General features: G+C 53.1%; 4 protein-coding genes across 4 annotated transcripts; 3 read left to right on the top strand and 1 right to left on the bottom strand.

Moving 5' to 3' along the window:
* Window positions 1-6,254: 6,254 nt before the first annotated feature.
* On the bottom strand, window positions 6,255-7,468 carry J4E86_000867 (uncharacterized protein; the record flags this gene model as incomplete). The annotated part of the gene is made up of 2 exons (XM_051441440.1): window positions 6,255-7,390; window positions 7,444-7,468. The coding sequence occupies 2 exons, from the start codon at window positions 7,466-7,468 to the stop codon at window positions 6,255-6,257; spliced, it is 1,161 nt and encodes a 386-aa protein (XP_051307611.1).
* Window positions 7,469-7,782: 314 nt separating this feature from the next.
* Window positions 7,783-10,302, top strand: DBP7 (ATP-dependent RNA helicase dbp7; the record flags this gene model as incomplete). The annotated part of the gene is made up of 1 exon (XM_051441439.1): window positions 7,783-10,302. The coding sequence occupies one exon, from the start codon at window positions 7,783-7,785 to the stop codon at window positions 10,300-10,302; it is 2,520 nt and encodes an 839-aa protein (XP_051307610.1).
* A 662-nt stretch (window positions 10,303-10,964) lies between these two features.
* Window positions 10,965-11,931, top strand: J4E86_000865 (uncharacterized protein; the record flags this gene model as incomplete). The annotated part of the gene is made up of 3 exons (XM_051441438.1): window positions 10,965-11,034; window positions 11,094-11,829; window positions 11,880-11,931. The coding sequence occupies 3 exons, from the start codon at window positions 10,965-10,967 to the stop codon at window positions 11,929-11,931; spliced, it is 858 nt and encodes a 285-aa protein (XP_051307609.1).
* Window positions 11,932-14,998: 3,067 nt separating this feature from the next.
* On the top strand, window positions 14,999-16,503 carry J4E86_000864 (uncharacterized protein; the record flags this gene model as incomplete). Its single annotated transcript, XM_051441437.1, has 2 exons — window positions 14,999-15,097; window positions 15,145-16,503. The coding sequence occupies 2 exons, from the start codon at window positions 14,999-15,001 to the stop codon at window positions 16,501-16,503; spliced, it is 1,458 nt and encodes a 485-aa protein (XP_051307608.1).
* Window positions 16,504-16,521: the final 18 nt, after the last annotated feature.

Genomic DNA, 16,521 nt, shown 5'->3' with positions numbered 1-16,521 from the left:
TCTGGAATAAGATGATCGGCTACAGTACAGTCAGATGCCCGGCTTGGACTCGTGAGCCGATCCGATATTCACAGCTGATGATAAGATCTTGTAGCGTGGGGAGCACATCAATGGTAGTGGATTGTGAACACGTAATTCACCGTCATCAGCATGCTAATATTTGTGCAAGTGGTGGTGTGAACAAGATTGTCCAAGCCGCCTTAACACCTCAACTAAGAAGTTGTGAATGCCCTCAACTCTACGATTCCAACACGAGAGTCATATGACATGCACGCTGCAAGCCCCCTTCATTACAGGTAGACCTCAGCGCCGGAGCCCCTCCCTACTCTCCGCTACATCTGTGCATGACCCAGTACAAAGGAACAGCAAATCCAGGGTATAAGGAGACAAATCACGGTGACACTGCAGTCCTTCACGGTAGTGCTGCGTGTAATACCGAATCAATTTGGCCACCCCATCTCCACGTCTGCACCATGTGGCCAGGGCGAGCGCCACCTTCTCAACGTGCTTCTCCACATTTTAGGGCTTCTATGGAAGCTGCGACATATTGAGGGGCTCATCTAACGAGATGAACAGAAAGGAGAACATCTACGAAGGGCAGAAAGACCCCACACGCCGCACTGTGCACTACCGTACGAGTTCGCATGCGGAGAATACTGAGACAATGTCAAAGCGCATGGTACGCGCCCTGCGGGCCATGGGGGCTGCGTCTGCCGCGTGGTGACGTTGGACAATCAACGTGGATACCCAAAGTTCGGAATGCGGTGAGCAAGCAATTGGGTCACTGGCTCCTCGGTGTTCAAAGAGTCAGCCACGATCCGGAATTGCGGCCTGCTCTGAGAGAACGGGTCATTCTCTGACAGATCGTCGCGAGCCGTTGCGGCAACGGGCAACTGGAACCGGTTTTTGGTTGTCAGATATCACGGTCGACGAGTCTGCTATGGCCCTTGTTGCTATCCTAGTATGTTCTTGGCGTGCGCTCTTGGGCGATGTCGGCTGGCGAAGTGGTTCGGACATGCACGCTCTAGGTCGGTCAGATGGCGTGCGGCTGGCGTGAGGCTTGCAGGCGCTGCACCAAATCCGTGCTGCTCTGTCTTTGAGAGATTACTGAGCTCCGTCGACCCTGACCGGAATGAGACGACATGCGATGGTGGCTAAGATCGAACCACGCGGTGGAGTACGAGACGCACGCGATGGCAACGTAGAGCGCTTCCACAGCTCGCCACAAGCAGAAGCGGCCGACACGATCGACGCTTCAGGATGTGGGGAACGTGGTAGGTAGGGGTTGCAGCAGCTCGGGCACATGGGTACCCCTTCACTGGTTGCAGCTCGGTTGTACCCACAAGTACTCCTCGACGCTTGCGTGCTTCGCTGCCATTTGTTTAGATCTCGGTAATCAACGGGCAGGGATGACCATTAAGGCAATGGCAAGGATGTGAACTGTGGACGGGCGACCGTTTTGGCTGCCGTCAGCTTTTAGCCTGATAGCGGGTCGACTTGGTCTTGGTACAGGAAGCGGGCGTCAGCCACATGGATATATTGACCTATGGTATAGATGCCTTGCCAGGTCGAACAGATTCGATCCCAGACCCTAGCATGGCGTAACGTTGAGGTAAGCGACGTCAAAGTTACTGCTGATGACCGATGAAGGTCTTGGCTATGTGGAGGGTCGTCCCGAGGAAGGCTGCTTACAGACAGCATGCCGTAAGAAGGAGTGTCACAACGGTGTAACCGCACTTTGGCGAGAAGCAGGGCACGCCGCAACCCTTCACAAGGTTATTGATCTTCACGTGTCAGCCTCACGCTGGGACTCTGTCTGAAGGAGTCATAATCCGTGTCGAGAGTTCGAGACCCACATGCCGTTGCGTTCGGCGTCACCGGGGCTAGGTTCGCTGTATCTTGATAGAGTTCAGCCCCAGAGTCCGTCTCGATGTCTTTGCCAGTCAAAGCTCGAAACCAGTCTCGGAGCCCGCAGTTACAAGACCAGATCACGCAGTCATTCTGTTAGCACACCGAGTGCTCGAGGCTGGTTCCAAAAGCAGTTACCAAGGCTGCGTTGGCAGAAGGCGAAGGCCGTTTCAGGTCAAGCGACTGCGTGCATGCAGTTCAAGACTACTAACTATTCGTAAATGCACGAGGAGAACAGCGGCACGGCCCTAGCACCTGCAGGAAGATTCTCTTTCCGAAATACTGGACGGCTGGCAGTTGTCGCTAATGCGAAGTAGACGCCAATAATCACCCGATGTCGTCTTTTATTGACGAAAATATTTTTACAACCAATCATCACCTCCAGAGCCAATAATTGGGTTGATAATGGTTGCATGGCTTTGGCCTGGAGCTCTCGGAACCGGGAGCCACATCTGGACTTCCGACCGGCCATGCTCGACTAGACCGGAGCTGCTGTAGATGCGCGGGATCGCGATGCAAGCGTCGTGTATACTTACGCGACATCGTAAACTTCGCTTCGCGCGTCTCCTCAATGGAATTCCCCGTCTATAGGCCAAAGGCTCTTGTTCACGTGCTGCGTCCTAGTTATCATACCGAAATAGTTGTGAAAAGGGAATCAGTGTTGAAAGATCGACAAGTAGTTCGGGATTGTACCTTGTGCTGAACGGCATCCTAGCAGCATCGGGAGCTCACCCGCCCGGCCAGCAGCGGGCGGCATGGCATAAGCCGAGCGCCTTAATGCGATTGTCTCGAACGCAAGATCCAGCCCCAAATCGAGCCCAAGGCCTTCGGGAAGACGTACGCGCATCTATAATCGGCAGGGCGAAGCTATAACAGCAAACTGTTATCATGATGAACGTGAGGACGGGTCAGCCGTGGACGAATATGCCCTCCGTTATACTCTCGACCAAAACAGATCTCCACATACCGACGGCAGCCTGCAGATACCTATAGGTACTCGTAACTACTCATAGCTACCTGCAAGGTGTTGTCAGGCACCCCTGAATAGACTGTAACAAGTGGACAGGTTCGTGGACCGTCGGCCCTGGCGTCCTGGAGCAATTAAGGCCTTCGAGAAGCTTTCCGAAACCAGGCTATCCTTCAGAATTGGTATTATCATAGCAAAGAGCTATTAAGATGCCCGTTGCGCTTTTGGCCTTTGTCTTGAAATGTGGGGTATGCAATACAAGCAGGGTTTCCGGCAATATTCCCCAGGTCCGCCAAGGTGATATCGTGGTATAGATTGTACACGAAAAGTGTCCAGGTCAACAGGCGCGCTGAGCTCGCAGCCCCACACAGCATTATGACGTTTTCCCGAAGGTCGCACAGCTGGAGACATTCGCGGCTTCTGCGAAGTTTAACAGGCCCAAAAGTTTGACGCTTGGTGAAGTTCACGGCGACAGCAGGGCCGACTCTTCAGCGCTGTTTGAAGCTTATAAGGGGTAAGCTTCACGAGCTTAGCCGCGATCTTCCGGGAGCAGGCTGCGGCGACGAAGCGGAATGTGGAGAAGCTTGATCTCAATCGTGTTGGAATGCATCTTGGCATCTAACGTATCGCTACGTGCCGAGCATGGACATGCCAATTTCTGAACATCGGTCGAGCAGCTGCAAAAGAAATCCAGGGACAACCACACGCCTTGCTGCATCTACTCCGGGCTGACGAGACTGCGATATAGTTCTGTACTATATTCTCACGCATCTTCCCGTACCCTGATGCGCTTATTGCATGCCCCTATCAAGGCACGAAACACTAGACTCGGATCAGTCTCTCAAGAACGCAACGTGTCTTATACGAATCTTGAAATACGGAGTATAGGGGTATATGTGAGGTTGTGACCATAGTACTGCACGAGCTACCAACATTCGTGTGACCGCTGGTATGCAGAACAATCAGGAGGTGATTTAGATGAAGGGCCTTCGACGCGTCTCGGGCCGAATGGTGAATAAAGGATGCCGCAGGTTACGTCTGGCGGCACACCGATGTGTGAAAAGGCTACTGCATCGTGCTCGACGGAAATGGTGCGTACGAAATTCGTGTTCGTCTATGTCACAAGTGGGTCAGCATGGATTGCATCTGGCGCTCGATAGTTGGAAGCCACGGCAGATGTCGAAAGCGCACTCACATTGATGGGTGTGTTGGAAACTGGACGTGTTCGCGATGGGACCTTGGAAGAGCTTGAAGCTTGGGCCGCGTGCTCTCATGACGTATTCGGACCACTCAGCCTCATGGACCCTCTCTCTCACGTGCGTTCCGTCTATCTTCCTTTCCAGTTCATCTTTTTCCATCTTCTTGGAGTGCTTATGAGATCCAGCCATTCAATCCAAGTTGCGCGACTCGTGAATCGCATCCGCCTTCGGCATGTGAGGAATGAACTGTCCAGCGCATGAATGCGTTAAGGAAGTAGGGAAGTCAACCCTCATGGTCAACACACAAACGTCGCGTTATACCGGGGCGCAAGATGAGCTCCTTCAGGAAGCGACATGATTCCATCGAGATTGATCCGTGGATCGTGAGCACGAGGATGACACTGCCTTCAACCATCGACGGGATACAGCATCCACTCGTATTGGCGTATTTTCGAGCCACCTCTTTTCCCCTTTCAATATGAAGCCTTCCTACTCTTACGGGCCAATTGATTCATGTTCCAAGGTTTCCGTCATACTTCACATCTCGTACATCATTCTCAACGAATCATGCCAGCCCACCCACCAGCCGCATCATCATCTCCACAATCCGCACATGTCGAACGCCATCCTCAACATCGAAGACCTATCCCCACTCGCATGAGGGTCACCAGAGCATCTCTTACACATATATCACTCCTCTGACAATCTCCGTCGCATCACTCAAATCTCCCAACACCCATGAGGGACGCCACAACACCATTTTCCACCAATCGGTAAGCCACACGGCAACCACATCAAGCCACATGTCACCAAAATTAGCAAACGTTGCTCCCACTACCTTCTGGAAAGAGCTTGGAAGCATGCAGGAACGATCCTTGATGAGCGGTGCAGGCGCTTAGGGAGATGTTGGTGGTGGTGGAGCAGGCTTGTATGTGGATTTGCGGACCGTGGCGATCTACAGCTTTGACGATGCTGCGCGTACGACATGTACGATGAGATTATGTTGGTGGTGGACGGACGGGCGGGTAGAGGCGAAGATGAGGGATTGCGATGGCTTGCAGACTGCAGTCGCGGAGATGGACCGGTTCTTGGTAAAGTGAGTAATTGCAGCAGATGACTGGCTGGAAGCTTAAACGGACGTTTGGAAGATCAGGTTTTTCTCTTCAGCAACGCGATATGACGATTGTCGGAAGCAGCTGAGATGCAGAGTGCCCACCATCTTCGTGAGCGGGCCTGTAGACTTCATCCTTTGCTGTCTGCTTACAGTTAAGCTTTAACAGATGACAGGCTTTTACTGAACCTTTGGTTGCTTGACACAAATGTTCTGCTTCCCATTTTTGTATACTGTGCAGATTTCTGCGGCTATATAGCGGCTATACTGTCTTCTCTTCCTCAGCCCAGTACCTTGGCCGACACTGACGTCGTGATCTCGTATATCTAGTAGTTGCTGCTTGTGAGCTTAGAAGTAATGCATAGGAGACGAGGACGAAGCTGAACACATGACGTTCTTGTAAATTTCCATTAGTCCCCCCATTTCGCATCATGATCACGGTTTTCTACGCGACAATGCCATAGGATTTACCTAGCTGTTCCAAGTAGCAGGGTCTGCGCGTGTTATCTCAACAGCTTGCAGTTTCAATGTTTGGCCAAGCTTGCATGGCTATCATTACAGAGGTAGTCACGTAGAAACAGTTTGATCTCCTCCATGTCTTAAAGTCATAGAAGCCATGTGTCCCGATCGCACCTCAAGTGAATCATCTGCAGCTCCTCCTCTTAACCTCCTCCATGATCCAAGTATAATGTGCAGGATACTGAATGACTGTCTCTTGAGACATGACCTGTTGTCGGTTATGAGTGCATGGGGTCTTTTTCATTGAGCTTTAGCGTGTACCAAAGGTGCGCAGTCAGGGTGTTCAGTAGTATCTGCCTTGTAGCAAAACGGAGAGAAACAGGTCTGGTAAGAGGGAGTCATAAGAATCGAGGTGTAAGGACTGCGGATAGACATGCCATTACACGCTGTATTGTAGAACGATATCGTTTCGAGGGTCTATCAAAGGTAGTCTAGCATTCAGTCGACTTCTAGTAAGTAGTGCAGTGCGTTTCCAGTCATGGCGGATACTCATGCCCTGGATTAGATATAGCCCTTAATTATCATGATTGTCTATGTCTATGAGACGCTCTTATCGCATTGGGTCCAAAACGATGTTGTCGATCAAGCGCACAGGTACCTGTCGACCTTCAGAGTCCAGCTGGCCTAAATCTTCACCCTCTTGCGGCTCCTCGACTGGCAGCATCTTCACTGCACCACTGAGTATGGCGCCTTTCGAATCATCGATTTGGTCAATCTCTTCCATGGTATCAGGGTCTGCAAGGCTAATGTAGTCGACCTCAAACTTGGCGCGTTTGCTAGGCTCCAACTGTTCTTGCTCGATCAATGTCATGTTGCCGTGGTCGAAAGCAGGCCAGAGGACGTCGTTCCGTAACCTCATGCCGTTGTTGTATTGTAGTTCTGCTTTGCGAAGCGCTTGGTTGAGGACGATGCCAACAGTACGACGACGCGCACCGAGGTAGACATTGCGAGAGGAGAGCGCAAGGCCGTCTGACTCTCTTGAAGTGGGAATGATACGCAAGCTGGTATCCAGATGGAAGTCCTGAATCAGGCGCTTGATGACGCGAGTTTGCTGGACATCTTTCTGCCCAAAGTAGACGCGATCTGGCGCGCAGATGTTGAAGAGCTTCATGCAGACCGTCGCTACGCCGCGGAAGAAGACGGGTCTTGACGCGCCTTCAAGGAGCTGGCCAAGCGGACGCATTTCGATGAAGCTTCCCACGCCTGGTATACTACTATCCGGTGGTAGTGTAGGGTACATGGTCTTTGTGGTTGGTGCGAACACAGCCGTCACGCGGCCTTGGTTTGCGCTCGCCAGCTCCTGGTTCAGCTCTCCCAAGACTTGCATATCTGCTTCCCATGTCTTCGGGTACGAGGCAAGATCCTCATTCAGTCCAAACTGCGTAGGGTTAACGTAGATGGTAACGAAGACGTCGGTGTTCTCGGCGGCTGCATGTCGCATGAGCGAGACATGGCCCTCGTGCAGGGCGCCCATTGTCGGAACCAGGCCAACTGTGCGATTGTTGGAGCGGAGGGTTCGGCGATAGTCACGTAGGGGCGCGACATCGCGGAAGATTTGGGTTGCGGATGCGGAGGACGAGGTATTGCGCAACGACGGACTGGTGGACAAGCATCGGATGCCATTGCCGACAGGAGCTTGCAGTGGACACGCAAAGCTCCTGACCAAGCACCTTCGTACTATAGGCACTGCACGGGATTAGTCATATAGGTCAATGGGGTGGATTGAGGAGCATACTCACCGGCTGCGAAACGGAGGGAAGCCATTGCGGAGAGTTGCGGAAGTGTCGCGGACAGAGCTCTGCCTTAGCTATCGCGTCGCGCAAAAATGGGGAAGAAGCGAGGATGTCTCTCTCGCAATTTGGGAGCGGACGAAGCACGAAGAGTCAGCGTGGAGGCAGCCATGGTCATCCAGTTGAGAAAGGTCAAGACGACTCGTTTCTGCGCTGAAGGTCCCATCATGGAGGGAGTGCCCGTCTGAGCCTAGTGCCCCACTAAAAAGATCCCAGGCTTGAGATTTCCATCTCTTTCGCATCTGCACCCCGCCAGATCTCCCACCACACGCGACGATATACGACACCATGGCTGACGATGGCATGCTCCTCAACTTCTCCATACCGGACAGCGGCATACTATCGAAACCCTCATTCAAAGGCGGCAACTGGAAGGAGCGACTCACTGCGAAGAAGGCGGCGCAGAACTGGCACACCAAGGCTACAGCACGATTAAACGGCGAGAAGGTACCGAAGCAGGTGGTCGACAATGCGACAAATGTAAACCGCATAGAACTAGGCCCGAGGAAGGCACGTGTAGAGAAGAGCCCAGAGTTTCCCGATTCCGGCGACAGACCAGTAAAGCGAGCGCGCGTGAGCGGAGACTTCAGGCCAAGGACGACGGAGAAGACAGACGATGTCGACTTCAGACCCCAATCGAATCCGAATCCGAACCCCGCGAAAAGACCAAGCGAGCAGAACAATGCGCCAAAGGGTGGGAAGCAGGTCATCTCCTCGCTGTTCACCTACAATCCCACATCGAAGACGAAGCCCGAAGCGAACGAACGCCGCGAAGACGATGCGCCCGTAGAACCCTCGAACGCGCCACTCAGCAGCGAGCTAGACACCTTCACATCCCTTGGCATGTCCACGACCATTGCGGCGCATTTGCTGAAGAAGATGGAATTGAAGGCACCGACCGCGATTCAGAAGGCTGCCGTCACACAACTCATCAAAGACGATTCGGACGCCTTCATACAGGCCGAGACCGGTTCGGGAAAAACCCTGGCATATCTGCTACCTATCGTACAGCGACTCATGGAGCTCTCTGCGAACATGAGGAAGCGCAAAGTTGACGAAAGCGTGCAGAGAAACTCGGGTCTATTTGCCATCATTCTGGCACCGACACGCGAGTTGAGCAAGCAAATCGAGCATGTGCTAGAGAAACTTCTAGGCTGCGCGCATTGGCTTGTTGCTACAACAGTTATTGGTGGGGAGAAGAAGAAGTCTGAGAAGGCACGGTTACGCAAGGGCATCAACATACTCGTCGCAACACCTGGTCGATTGGTCGACCATCTGGAAAACACAGAAGCTTTGGATGTCAGCAATGTTAGGTGGCTCGTTCTGGATGAAGGTGATCGGCTCATGGAGCTTGGTTTTGAACAGGAGATCCAAAAGATCGTAGGAGCATTGAATCTGCGAATGCGCGCGAGGAAAGACGAGAAGTCAAGAATACCAGGCCTGCCAGAAAAGCGCACAACGGTACTCTGTTCCGCAACCATGAAAATGGACGTGGAGAGACTTGGGCAGATAAGTCTGAAAGATGCAGTACACATTCGAGCCGATCCGTCAGAAAAGGGACCAGAAACAAGCGAGCCAGGAGGTGGCCATTCATTCTCTGCTCCAGCGCAATTGAAGCAGTCTTACGCCGTAGTGGCACCGAAGCTCAGATTGGTATCATTGATAGCCTATCTGAAACGAGCTTTCGCGCGGAAGGGATCCGTGATGAAGGCTATTGTCTTTATCTCGTGTGCCGATTCTGTCGACTTTCACTTTGACATGCTCACTAGCGAAATCGAAGGGATCACCGAGACAAAGAAGAAGGAAGACGTACAAGAAGAGGAGGAGGGCGACAAGGTCGAGGAAGCCGTTGATGACGCAGAAAAGAAGCCAAAGAAGACCAAAGCGATAACACAGGCAGACCCCACCAAGCTCACAGTAACAGGTGCGGAGTCACCTGTACTTTCTGCAAAGACGCACGCAGTCACAGCATACCGTCTCCACGGTTCATTACAACAAGCCGTGAGAACTTCGACACTTGCTCAATTCACAAAGAACAAAAACCCCTCGGTTCTTATCGCTACAGATGTCGCATCCCGTGGTCTCGATCTTCCAAACGTCGACCTTGTTATTGAGTTTGATCCTGCCTTCGCCCGAGAAGACCATTTGCATCGAATCGGTCGTACCGCGCGTGCAGGTCGCGACGGACGAGCATGCATCTTCCTAATGCCCGGAACTGAAGAAGGCTACGTCGAGATCCTAAAATCAGACAGAAAAGACCTAGAAGCTGGAGTACATGTCGTGCGTCAAGATGCCGATGACATCCTCAACCGAGGATTGGTAACCAGCGGAGTAATGGAAAAGAACGCCTACATGGACAAAGCAACCGACCTCCAGCTCGCCATTGAGCGCTGGGCTCTAGCATCCCCTGCTCGTCTGGAAGCTGCTCGACGAGCCTTCCAAAGCCACATCCGCGCCTACGCAACCCACGTTGCAGATGAACGTCAATACTTCGATATCAAATCGATGCATTTGGGTCACTTGGCTAAAGCATTTGCTCTCCGCGAACGACCATCTGGAATGAAGATTCCGGGACAACGAACAGGTGCTGGACGAAACGACAAAACACCTGCTAGGGTGCGCGGTGGTCCGAAGGTGGATCTGGCCAGTCGCAAGGCTGATACGGGTACATCGAAGAGGGCAGTTGTGGATCTGGATCTTCCCGAGGGCGCGGATACGGATGAAGCGGCGAAGATGAGGAAGGCGGTTCGTGCGAAGGAGAAGTTTATGCGTCATGCGGGTATGGCGAGCGAGTTCAACTTGGGTTGAACATACTTATATCGTAATGAATTGCCAGCCTCGTGGTACATCCTTCTATGAAAGCATTCCATCATTTCTGAAATATCCTGTTGAATTCCTTGAATGAGGTCGAGGTCGCAAGCAAGTCTGCCTGTGAAGTATCTCTGTGCGCTTTTGAACAAAGAGGCTAGACTGCGTCGTGTTGAGGTTCTGCTATCTACAGGTCTCGATATCTGCTGGATGATGTTACAGTCTCTATGTGGGAACGCACCTCCAGGGCTGCCTGGGTGCCCATGGGGGAGCACCTCTGAGACTAGGCCTGATTAGTACTACCGAGGCCCATCGAGCGCCATCATGTGACATCATCAGCCAGCCCAGGCCAATGCGCCCAATCCACCGCACCCGACGCGCCGCCTTCGTCGAAACATAGATCGCAAAGCGAGATAACAGGATCGTGGTCGCAGCGAAGTAATGTGTTCTGGGATCCGACCGGAAAGTAGACCAAACAACTCTGAGCGAGATGAGCTGTGTTCCGTTCCAACTCCAATCAAGTTATCCCTTGCAAGCCACATGCCCAGGTGTCGTCTAGGCCTCCAGCCGTGTGCATCACTAGATGACCATACGTAACATGGCCACCAGTGACGTGCTGCGCCGCGCGAACTCGGGACCGTATTTCTTCCATTTGTTAAGAGATGAGTTTCGGAATCAGCATTGGAGATGTGCTCAAGCTGTGCGAGCTAGCTGGTAGAGTCTACAAGAACTGTCTGCTTTCCCCGCCACCCCGTACCTAGGTAGCTCTCATCGTGCTGACTTCAACACAGGTCGCGACTGCTCCGGCGAATACAAGGATCTTACATCGCAAGCACGAACGTTAACGAACCTACTCGAGGACATTCAAGACAAGTACGATAAGATCCCCGAGAGCAAGCGGCAGCAGCTCATCGACGCGTACGAACCGTGTATCGAAGTGCTCGAAGAGCTAGATAAGCTGGTGCTGCACTACAATGGGCTTGACACGAAAACCAAACGCGCTTGGGACCGGCTCAAGTACGACCCTGAGAAGTCACGAAACATACGAGAGCGCCTCATCGCGAGCGTATCGATGCTCAATTCCTTCTACACATCCCTGATACACGATAGCCAGGTTCTTATACTAGAAGCTTTGGAAAGATTGGAGAAGGACTACAAAGGCGGTCATCGCGAAGAGAGCATTGCTTCCATCGGGAGACTCACGTCTGGAGGCACAGCCGACGATGACGACGATGACGAGGAGGCATGGAGCCAGATTCTCCGCGACCTCGAGGATGTGGGAGTATCACAACAGCAGGCTCTAAGCTACCGGGATGTCATCGTAGACTGGCTTGTCACAGCTGTCAACGAAGGGAGGCTTTTGGAGGAGCGGCCAGAGCATGATGGTCTAGCAACTATGTCTTCGGATCTCGGGACCACTCTTCCTGAATTTGACTTCGATCAACGACCGCATAGTGTTGACGTGCCAGCGATCGTCTCACCTGCGTACCGGGGCTCATACAGTCCTCCCACAGCGCTGCCTCTGGCGTCTAGCCCGCCAATAACGCAAAGGCAGCAGATCTATCTGACCCCTTCAGCAACTTCTCGAGCACATTCGACCACCTCCTTGCACCCGTCCCAACCTGCTGAGTTGGAGGCATCATCGCTCTACGCGGAGCCACACCCAGCGTCCCAGCCTACTACTCCCATGGGCTCCAACAGCCATGCGATCAGACGCATTCCAGTTCAACCCCCAAAAACTACGGTTCCTGTCACGCCCACGTACAGTATCCCAATCGTAGCGCCTACTTCCCCGACTGGTTCCTCTTTACCAGAGCCTTCTTTTACAGCTAACATGGGAGCGTACGGTGCACCTCGGACGTATGATGAGAAAGAAACATTAGTGACGGTGGACCTCGAGTGGAACGCACAACAAATAGTGGCCGCGTGGACTCGGGGTGACTTTGTCACTGCAGAGAAGCTTCTTGAAGACCAGCTGGCAGCTGTCGAACGGGGACAAACATCTAGGTCTGGGACCCAGCCCGACCGACGTATTCTTAGGCATCTACTTGGAGTTTGTGCCTCCTACACTGGGAAATACGCCAGAGCAAAGTATTTGTTCGAAAGCGTGTTCAACGGAATTTACCTGAACCGTCAAAACCTGGACGATGGTGATATAGCTGCAGCACGGTGGCTAGGGGACGTCTGTCTGCATATTCAACAGCATACGAACGCCGCCCTTGCCTATTGCGTTGCATATGAAGGATCCATTGGTCGCCTGGGAGTGGCACGCGATCGTACCTCAAGGATAGCCGCCGAAATAAGGCTCGTCGATCACTGGCTGTGGGTGTTCAAGAGGATCGAAGCTACTCTTGAGCTAAATATGGATCCAACCAATATCTTTACATCTACGAATGTTGTCGAAAAGAGTAGCCTGATGATGGCGGTCAGAAACAATGTTTACGATATGCCTGGGATCGATGGTCGCGGTTCATTGCCACCGGCTGCGGGGATGCGTCCATCTCTTCACTTGAGCCCTCGACCACAATGTACTACAACGATCTCAGAAGGCTTCCTTCTAGGACCTCTGATATCTACAAGCACGTGGCCACTACCTTGGGATAACCTCTTTTATCCTGTGGATGCGGTTCAGCTGGACCGCTGCATGGGCGTGATACCTATTGCGAATTTCATTGGCCAACCCCTGTCTGAGCGCCAGCTACCATCGAACTCACTAGGCGACTCGAAGAAGCTGCATTTTCTTACTAAGAGAGGCAGTCGATGGCTGATAGATGCCGTGAAACAAGGGCTCCGCGAGATGGGAATCGACTATGGCGAGCATAAGTATGAGCCTTCGATTGTGTGCCGCATCAATCAGCAGCGTGACGGTGTGGTTTTCTCTGAAGGGATCGAGATCGGCTTCAGCAAGCTCCCGTTCCGTGATGTCTATGGAATCAAGGTTTCGCATGTGAAGTGGGCGACGCGGCGATTCCTGACATATGGCTCTCACGACACGGCCGATTTCAGGAACATTGTGAAGAGCTTTCTGGAGAGGGCGGAGGCGGAGGCAGACCTTCCGAAGTCGATGCACAATGTGCAACATGGAAGTATGGGCGTACACCCACAAGCGTCCCATGCATCGCCAGGCCTCAAAAGCCCATCTTACGCTTGAGTTGTGGCGAATGTTCTGCTTTCAGTACAAATTATTGGAACAACTCTGAGAGTGTTACCAGTCAACAGCGCGCTCTGAACTCTGCTGATCAATCCTGCGGCGTCAACAAAAGTCCCAGGTTCCCTACATGAGCTTTGTGTCGGCCTCTGACATTCAGCGCGCTTTGTGGGAAACGGCATCATCTGGCGCTGATACTACATCGCCGTTGGATATGGTCCACGCGTTCTGAGGAACAAGTAGGGGTCCGTAGGCATCTGAGGTCGTGACACGCCGGGGCTACCCAGACATCTTTGATGTGTTGTTTTCTTTTGCTTTCTCTCGGAAATCAGCAGCGGCTCTAGAACTCAGCCCCTGCATGATATTGCGAGGTTCGGGAACCGATGACAGCCATCCCAAAGGAAATCTCAGTGTAGTACAACGCGTAAACTTTGGGGGCTAGCCGCCTCACAAAAGAATCGACATTATCATCGCAACCGTACTCGCTCATCTCGGACAACCACGACTTGAGACATCCATCCCGTCATTTGCGCCCAACGACCAAATTGTATTTTGCGGTGGTGTCAACACTTTCAAGGGCCAAACCTCGCCGCAGTCTGGCGTCCTACATAGGCCCCAGGAGGCGGCGTGACTCTTGGCACTAGGGGCCGAGATTTGCGCTGTGGGTGACTTTGCGAAATGACTGTCAGCCTGACCCGCCAAAGTTCCAACAGCCTCCTGAACCAAACTTCCACAGCTTTCCATGTTCGACGATCTGTAGCGCGCAGGCAAGGAGTGGATGTGTACGCTCCTACTATCGGTGGACTGCATCATCAACCCCGCTGCTGACGTTCTACGGCGCCTTTATCTGCACATGGCCGATAACGAGATCGACCCGCAAGGCGCAAACTCGTTTAATTAAGGCTCCGTACCTGAATTAGTGTTGTCTGAGAAAAGCGCCATCCACTTGGGTAGCGGGTGAGCTTACCAGAACCCCGACTAGGGGCTCGCTAAAATAGTCGGTTTGTGTTTCATGTTTCAGCGGCACAACCTCAACGACGCCTTGATTGGCCTGTGGTGCCTGATGCTGACAGCATCTTCGGAACCCAGCGTTACTGCTAGGAAACAGAACAGCGGGCTCGAACGCCGTACGATCGATGCAGGGAACGAAACCCGTAACGGCGGCAAAGCGGATGCAGACCCCAGGGATATCGATGTTTGCAGGAGTCAGGTGTAATGAGGATTCGGGGGATGTGCACCACTGGTCTAGGCTAAGCTCGTGAATCAAAAGCGTCGAGCCGCCGCCCTCGAATAGGCTTTCTTTCTTCACCTTCGACCACACACGAGGATCTCTTCTTCAAAACCCAACTTTCTGTCTCTCCTTCCAGGGCGCTCGGCTGCCTATTCCATTCCTTCATTGTCGCTAGTCGGCAGATTCATTCATTCACCTGTACATTGTGTCCCAGTGACCAAACAACGCCGTCCGTGTGTGTTATTCTATCACAATTATCTTCCCAGATAAACAATTACTCTACTTCGTATACGATCATCAACCGAGTTACTTTCACCATGAAGACCCAATCTATGCTCCTCGCGGCCCTGGCGTCAGCCCCAGCTGCCCTTGCCCACACTGTCTTCACAGACTTCATGATCGACAGCATGCCTCAGGTTCGTTCTCCCAATGTTTCCAGATGCAGTCTACTAACAATAAGTAGGGTGATGGTGTCGCCATCCGTATGAACCCCAATGCTGCCAAGGCTAGCAGCCCCGTTCCCAGCCTCGACAGTGACGACATGGCCTGCAATGTCGGTGGTACGAAGGGTGTTTCTCGTGTCCAGCCCGCCAAAGATGGTTCCCTCATTACTTTCGAGATCCGCTCATGGCCCAACGACCCCACCAAGGAGCGTCTTGACCGCGGTCACGTCGGTCCCTGTGCCGTGTACCTGAAGAAAGTTGCGGATGCCAGCACTGACACGGCTGCTGGTGACGGTTGGTTCAAGATCTTTGACCACGGCTACGACTCGTCCACCGACCGCTGGTGCACCGATGAGATCATTGATAACAATGGTCTCTTGTCCGTGAACCTCCCCAAGGGCCTTGAGGGCGGTGACTACCTTGCTCGCCCCGAGATCCTTGCTCTCCACGCCGCGAAGGACGGAGACCCACAGTTCTACACTGGCTGCGCCCAGATCTTCGTTGAGAGCAGCGGAAACCTCGTTCCCGAAAGCACTGTTTCCATTCCTGGCTACGTCAAGTACAACGAGCCATCCACTGACTTCGACATCTACAACAAGGATGCCAAGGACTACGTTATTCCAGGCCCCAAGGTCGCCAAGCTCACAGCCGGTGGCATGAAGAAGGCTTCGACCGTGCAAACTGCGGGCCTGAAGCCCGAAGGCTGCATCATGGAGAACGCCAACTGGTGCGGCAAGGAGGTCTCCTCGTACAGCACAGAGAAGGGCTGCTGGGCTTCCGCTACCGAGTGCTGGGACCAGGCCGATGTCTGCTACGACGAGGCCCCCGCAACCGGTAACGCAGGCTGCAAGCTCTGGCAGGAGAAGTGCAAAGACATCAACGCACAGTGCACGGCCATGAACTTCAATGGTCCTCCCAACAAGGGCAAGATCCTTACTCCCGAGAAGAAGAGCATCGATGTTGGCAAGATTATGGCTGTTAATGGTGGTGGTATCGTGGATGCGCCTGCACCCAAGACCAGCTCCACCAAGCAGTACGAGGCACCTGCGAAGGCATCCCCCAAGCCTGTAGCTGACAAGGCCACCCCTGCTGCGCCCAAGCCTACGGTCGATGAGTCGTACGAGAGCCCTCCCATTGTTGAGCAGCCCGTTGCTGCTGCTCCCAAGCCTACGCAGCAGCCTACGACGCTTTCCAAGGCACCCGTCTCCACCATCACTGTTGCCCCTTCGTCCGCGAACGCGCCTGCGCCTACCCAGCCGTCGTGCCCTGAGGGATACAAGTGTGTGTATGTCACGGATGTCGAGGTTGTCACCGAGACTGTCTACGTGACTGCTACATACGATGGGTACAAGAGGAGGCACATCATGTACCGCGCTTAGATGTACGGTACTGAGACG

The sequence above is a fragment of the Alternaria arbusti genome (assembly GCF_024043155.1).
Source record: "Alternaria arbusti strain BMP 1465 chromosome Unknown scaffold_1, whole genome shotgun sequence".
NCBI classification, from domain to species: domain Eukaryota; kingdom Fungi; phylum Ascomycota; class Dothideomycetes; order Pleosporales; family Pleosporaceae; genus Alternaria; species Alternaria arbusti.
This window is presented reverse-complemented; position numbering and strand designations above follow the sequence as displayed.